This window comes from Canis lupus, chromosome 28 (genome assembly GCF_048164855.1).
Source record: "Canis lupus baileyi chromosome 28, mCanLup2.hap1, whole genome shotgun sequence".
NCBI classification, from domain to species: Eukaryota; Metazoa; Chordata; class Mammalia; order Carnivora; family Canidae; genus Canis; species Canis lupus.
Window position 1 is genome coordinate 13,210,077 of NC_132865.1, and position 7,080 is coordinate 13,217,156.

Genomic DNA, 7,080 nt, shown 5'->3' on the forward strand with positions numbered 1-7,080 from the left:
TGTATTAACTAAGGGCCTGCTTAAATTGGACTTAAGGGTTTTTTTTAGATGGAAATCTTTGCTGTGGTCAAAGATCACGCTCTAGTGCTACTTCTTATCCATCCTATGAATACAATTTCTGTGCTCTGCTGTAATAGACTGACCGTATTGTCGCCTACTCTGCCTGCCTGGGATATGTGAACTATGCCAAGCCTCCCTTACCTATGAATACTTCCTCACACTGCTTCCCTGCATTTCTCTCCCACAACATATTTGAGGCGGTTATCACAATACTCATGGACATTTTCCTCTCTTTCTTCTCTTTCAATAAGAATTCTTAATTGTGCAGACTCAGGATTGGGAGTGACCAAGATGCCTAAACACACACACACACACACACACACACACACACACACACACAGTCTCAGTCTCTCTCTCTCTCATTCATGCTCATATAATTTAGTTTGGTATATAGGACTCAATTCATGGGGTCTTTTCCAAAGCATTAAAGACTAAGCACTTCTTAAAAATGTAAGATCGACCAAAAATTTTTTTGAACATCCAAAGAGTACTCTCATTGATCTTTATAAAAATTTTTGGAGACTAAAGGAAACATTATGTAGGGATTTCTTTTGTCCTACTGGATAATTCATTGCCCAGTCCTGACACTGCTTTTCCCCATTGGGTCTTTGTGAGAGTCACATGCTTTGGACATCTTTGAAAAGAATCTTCTGAGGCTTCAGCATCTCATTTGAGTCTCCTAAGTCTCATCTAGAAGTGTGTTGAATTTTCATCTGTCACCATGAGCAACAGATTCCTGGGCACCTGGAAACTTGTCTCCAGTGAGCACTTTGATGATTACATGAAAGCTCTGGGTAAGAAATGTTCCTTGTTGCTCTGGTTGAGAAGATCCTTTTTGAGAAGACTGCATGACTATATCCTTCTAACTCCTTTTCTAGGACTCTGGGGAAGTTTGCACAGGCTGAAGTACAATCCTTTCCTGCAATTAATCTTCTATTGTGTCATTCTAATAATTTAGTACACTTTGTGGAAATACTAATAGATTTTAACCTAAGAGCTGCTTAATTGTATGGAACCTCTACTGATTTCACAGGTGGTTTCAGATAAGGTAGTTTCGTATCAGTAAGACTTTGATTTTAGAGGAAAGAAATTTTAGAGACTTAGTCAACCCATCCTCTGGCTTTCCTGAAGGTTCATTTTATAACAGCTGAAGTTCTCATAAAATAAGTAGTTGAATATACTAACGTTAATAGAAACTCCAACTTAAAATTTTGGTGTTTGACTAAACCAGAAGTTTACACTAATTACTGATGTTAGGCTAACATCAGACCTTCCTGGAGTTGGAGCAATGGATGAAGATGGAAAAATCTAGTTATAAGTTTTATCAACTTTATACTATCTCTAGAGAATGTTCCATGACACGAGGACAATAGGTGAGAAGTATCTTTGGAAATTTCCAGAGCTGTATAAATATAATAGGAAGAGATTCCAATGATCCTGGTTGCTATGCTTGTCAAAGTGCCTGTAACTTTCCTTACCTGTTCAGAAAGCTTATGAGAAAGGTTGTATTTTTAAGTAAAATGAGCAAAATCATGTCATATTGCCTAGAAAACTACTAGAAATTATGGGGGAAGATCCATACTAACTGGATAGACTTATGGACTTGACTTCATAGCTGAGGAAGAAGCAAAAATACAAGAGCGTCAATGAAAGACTCCATAATTCTGTCATTTTTCAAGTTTAGAATGCATAAGATCACCTGGGAGTTTAGTATAGTGTACATTTTCAGACCCTACTGCAGAGATCATATATACACATAAAACTAGTTTTTTATACGTATATAAAACTAGTTTTTCCTTCATTTTTTTCTCTCATTTGACATTTCTCTTTTTCCATGTGTTTCTATAGTCTTAGTAATAATAGTAATAAAACCCAAGAGTCTAATTTTGTTTCATTTTTCAAATGCAGAACATTTTTTAAAAATCACATTAACTATGATCATGTATAATGGTACAGATCTTGAAAGGAGATGGGTAGTTTTTTCTACCAGCTAAGCTTAGGGGCCATGACAAAATTTCAGCAACGAGATTCTATTAAGGATGTGAGGGGAATTCTTTTCTATATCCGTAATATACTACTGAGGAGAAGAAATCATAGAATAGTGGGTATCTGTCATAGTCTCATTTTAAAAATACCTGTAATAGTTATATGTAGAAACTAAAATGTCTGGAATGATCCATACAAAAGATTGGTGATTTTCAAGGACTGTGGGGTTGGATGTGGTAAAAGTGGATGACTTGAACTATTTAGGTTAAATGCATTTTTCTTTAAAATCTGCAGACATTATTATTGTAATAATAAAACCTAAAATATTTAAGTCTATGGGCAGGTATTTCCATTAGGTGGTGAAATGTGGGAGGAGGTCCTCAGGAGTCAGTGATACTACCTGCCATCTCCACATCTGAGGCACAACTGAACACAGAATGTGGCCATTCACAGACTCTCTAGGTATAACTCTTTGTCAAAAGAATTCTAACTCTATCTTGATTTTTAGGTGTGGGGTTAGCCACCAGAAAACTGGGAAATTTAGCCAAACCCCGTGTGATCATCAGCAAGAAAGGGGATATTATAACTATAAGAACTGAGAGTACATTCAAAAATACAGAGATCTCCTTCAAGTTAGGTCAGGAATTTGAAGAAACCACAGCTGACAACAGGAAAGCAAAGGTAAATTTTAATGTTTCTCTTCAAAGTTGGCTCATTCTAGGATTTGAGAGGATTACTCCTGTTAGTGTTCAAAAGGGTAGACCACTCTGTTCTATTGAAAATGAATGTGCCTTTGAGGCCCCTTACTTGATCTCAGGATTTTGATTTTGACTCCAATGTTGGGTGTGGAGGCTACTTTAAAATAAATAAAATAGGGGCACCTGGGTGGCTCAGGGGTTGAGCGTCTGCCTTTCGCTCAGGTCATCAACCCTGGGTCCTGGGATCAAGTCCCCCTGCATATGTCTCTGCCTCTCTCTCTCTGTATCTCTCATGAATAAATAAAATCTAAATAAATAAATAAATACATACATACATACAACAGAAAATGAATGTGCTTCATGAGACATCTATTATGAAAACAATTCAATAGTGAATGAATTTCTCTGATCAACCAAAATCCAAACAACTCGATTATATGAATTTGTCTTTGCAGAGCATTGTAACCTTGTCAAGAGGCTCATTGAATCAAGTGCAGAAATGGGATGGCAAAGAGACAACAATAAAAAGAAAGTTGGTGGATGGGAAAATGGTAGTGGTAAGAGTAGTTTCACTTCTAAATACAAAATAATGGTATTAAAATAAAGAAATGTGTAATATTATTTTCAAGATTTTCTTCTTTGCAATACAAATGGTTAAAAATGGCTAAGTAATAATGTCAGAGTTAACGGTTAGATGATATTTCAACCATGAAGACTCATCTATAAGTACTTCAAGTATTGGTCCAAAATTTTAGAAAGAACGCCTAAAAATAATGGTAAAGTCAAAGAATATGGATAAATCTCACCAGTTTGGACTTACAAAGAGAAAAGCAAGTCTAAGTTTTAAGAGCAAAACAAACCCTGAATGACTCAATTACAGAATATTTGTAAATATCTAAGTGTTTTACTTTCAAGAATCCAAACTTGGACTACACCATGTCAATAATTTAAGCTCAGCTCAAGGAGACCTTTTTGTCAGCAGATAAAGAATGATGATCAGGGTTAGAAGAGATGACCTTTAATTTTCTTAAGTTTTATCTTCTGTGCTGAATAATACATACACTGACTATAGATTCGTGTAATTTTAAGTGTTTTCCTTTAGTTTAGAGGTTCTTATCCCTAGCTACAAAATAGATTTACACGGGGAGTTATTAACAATATGGGGCTCCCAACAAAAATCAATTAAATGCAAATCTCTTGGGTGAAAAGGAGCCAACAGTATTTTTAAATGTTCCTCAGATGAAACAAATGTGCATATAGTTTTGAAATCCACTTTTAGTAGATTTAAATGCACACAAATTATGCATAAAAACTTGCCACTTTAAGAAAATTCTTCCATAGTAACATAGATTGACTTCGAAACTGTTTCTCCTATTTCAATGGTGGTAATTCCTAATCGCCAGAGACTGACATACTGATGTTCTATCCATTTCTAAGTTAAATCTCATGAGCTTGTTTTTATCTTCTGTTGCTATGTGCAGATTTGCTGTTCCCTAGTTTGAGTTTTAGATACTCAATGAATCTCTCTCTTTTCTTAAGGAATGTAAAATGAAGGGCGTGGTATGCACCCGAATTTATGAGAAGGTCTGAGAAAAATCATTTCCTCATTGAAGTGATATTTGATCATTTGAGGTTGGAAATCAACAGTTTTCGTTGGCAAGACCCGACTATACTGCAATTTGTTTGTTTTTGCTTTTGTCTTAATAGATCAGATAGGTAAAGGCCTAAACTGAGGATTAATCTAAAATTAAGTGTTGTTTAAACATTTTTAATTTACATGCATTTCCTTACTATATTAAAGTATGTATATTGGCCAGACCTAAATAGTTGACATTGTGATTTAATTATCTGTGAAATTCTAACTCGTGTTGTACTTTGTATACAGAAATGATAGTAAAGCAAATAATCTGATAGTAAAAGGAAGTAAATGTATTGATTGGGGTAACAGGAGGATGATGGGGAGGAGGATCAGAAGTGAAACAAACTACAGGAAGGAGCTGTTTTAAAGCAGAGTTCTATTTCAGCTAAAAGGGCAGCCTCTACTCCAGCTGATTTTTTTAAATTGAGGGATAATTTATGGACAGTGAAATGCACAGACATTAAGGGTAGAGTTCAATCCATCGTGACAAATACATGCACACATATAACTCACATCCTGATCAAGATAATGGTACATTTCTAATCCCAGAAAGTTTTCTCATGCCTCTTCCCAGTCAATGTCCTGCCCTGTCCCACCTCTACCAAAAGCAAGTAGTGATTTGGTTTCTGTCATTGGGTTTTTACATTACACATTTCTTTAATGTGTGGGATTTTATACAAGGAATATTATCTTTAATTCAAAAAAGTATGCTTTTTTTTAAATAAAAAGCAACCACGAAGTTTTTTAAAATCTTAAAAAGAGGAAAACAATTGCTTCCGTCCTACATGGTGTGAGCTATCACTTTGTACATACGAACATATTGTACTTACCTGCAACCACGGCCCTCATACTTTTTTACATTCTGCTTTTTGTAACTTTAACAAAGAGTCTCCCACATTTCAATAGGTGCTATGCCAATTTATGATGATTATATAATATGGTTGTTCTATTTTTATGTTATATCCAGTTTGGAGTTATTACAGATTATTTCGCAAAAATTACCTTCATGTACATACATGATTGTGCTAAATATTTTTTCTAAGAGAAGGATTAGTAAGTAAATATGGAAAACTGATGGTTTCTTACTATTTCTGTATTTCTTTCCTGAATGTTGTAGGGATTAGGGGACAACGCAACCAGCAGTATACATGTATAGGGCAATGCATGAACACAGATCCTATCCTGAAGATAACAGCTACTAAGTGGTATATGTGTGTTGTGTGCCAAACTCATTTACTCTCTCCCAGATGATTTAGATGCTGTGTTGCCATATTTAGCACAATCTCACACAACAACCCTATCAGGTAGATACTATTATTATCCCCATTTTATAAAAGAGGAACCAGTGTAGAGTAACTTGTGCTAAGTCCCAAAGTGCTAGAGAATGAAGAGGGGTCATTTGTTGAAACTTCACTTTATTTTGTCTCCTTGGACACACCTCTTAGAAACTTGTCTGTTTTTTGTAATACCTCTAAAAGTGTGCCATTAGATTATTTTTGCCTGTTCTTGAATTTCATATAAATGGAATCATACATTATGTGTTCTTTCTGTCTGCCTTTTTAAACTCAGCATTATGTTTTTGAAGTTCATCCATATTGTTGCTTGTAGCAGTAGTTTGCTCTTTTATTGCTAAGTAGTATTCTATTGCATGAGTATATCACAGTTTGCATATCTACCCTTCTCTTAAGACAGTTGGGCTCTCCAGATTTTGGCCATGATGAATAAAGCTGCTATAAACATTCTTGTACAAGGCTTTTGATGGACATATGAGTTCCTTCCTTCTGGATAAATAACTAGGCATTGAATTACTGGGTCTAGTTGATTTTTGACACGCAAGATAGGGACTACTGTGCCCAAGTAATAATGAAACTCTTTCAGATGTATTGTATGATTGAGCAAATGACAAATGTGTTGATGTTGTTAGGGGCCAGGATTTTCACTATGGAAGACGAATATATGAATATGGAATGAAGGAGGCAGGAAAGAATCACGTGAGAATGGATTGGAATAGATGTAAATTTGTGGTTTCTAAGGCATGCATATATATGTGCATATGTGTTTGTAATTGAACATGAATATCTGCATGCATTTCTGTGTGTATATATACATGTATTTATGTGTATGTGTATATACACCCATATATTTCCTAGCTCTATCTGCCCAGAGGGCTTAGAAGGAATTGCACCTCAGTAGGAATGAGTCCACCTACTGCCCAGATCTTAGTGTCCAATGTCATTCCCCACTGAAAGAAATGAGGGTTCCTTGGAGAAACAACTGATTCCAATGTGAGGTCAGGGAAGGTAGAAGATGAGCCTAAAATATCTTATTATACCAGAAAGTAAGGAAGTGTTTAAAAAAATAATAGAGGCATGCCATCAAAATATGGGAGCCAGCTTGAAGGTGTTCCCCTTGGTTAAAGCTGGGGCAATTTGAAAAATAAAATAGTTGTGAAAAAATCATAGCTTATAAACCACTGAAGGAAAAATAAGGATCCAAGAATCCATAATTATAATAGGGAGAAAGAGAAGAGTCTTCCTTAGAGCAGAATGCTGTGGGCTGACTGGTAAATGTGGAAGGAGCACTAGAAATGGAAAGTCATCATTTTTTAATCCCCACAGTAAATATTGGCTCAAACAAGACTTGCCAATGGGTGCTAAATCTAGAGGGAAATTTTGATTAGGAGAAGGATATTAGTTT

At 35.5% G+C, this 7,080-nt stretch overlaps 1 protein-coding gene across 1 annotated transcript; it reads left to right on the forward strand.

Annotated features, from left to right (window-relative positions):
* The first annotated feature begins 710 nt into the window (after positions 1-710).
* On the forward strand, positions 711-5,044 carry LOC140619954 (myelin P2 protein). Its single transcript, XM_072803794.1, has 4 exons — positions 711-854; positions 2,555-2,727; positions 3,200-3,301; positions 4,284-5,044. Exons 1-4 carry the CDS (start codon positions 782-784, stop codon positions 4,332-4,334), a joined length of 399 nt encoding a protein of 132 aa, XP_072659895.1. The 5' UTR covers positions 711-781; the 3' UTR covers positions 4,335-5,044.
* The last annotated feature ends 2,036 nt before the right edge of the window (positions 5,045-7,080 follow it).

What these genes read in the sequence shown, in the direction of transcription:
- LOC140619954 (XM_072803794.1), top strand. Translation starts at nt 782, where the DNA reads ATGAGCAACAGATTCCTGGGCACCTGGAAACTTGTCTCCAGTGAGCAC. An exon ending in CTGACAACAGGAAAGCAAAG is followed by an intron (nt 2,728 to 3,199) that starts GTAAATTTTAAT and finishes TTGTCTTTGCAG; the next exon opens with AGCATTGTAACCTTGTCAAG. An exon ending in TGGATGGGAAAATGGTAGTG is followed by an intron (nt 3,302 to 4,283) that starts GTAAGAGTAGTT and finishes TCTTTTCTTAAG; the next exon opens with GAATGTAAAATGAAGGGCGT.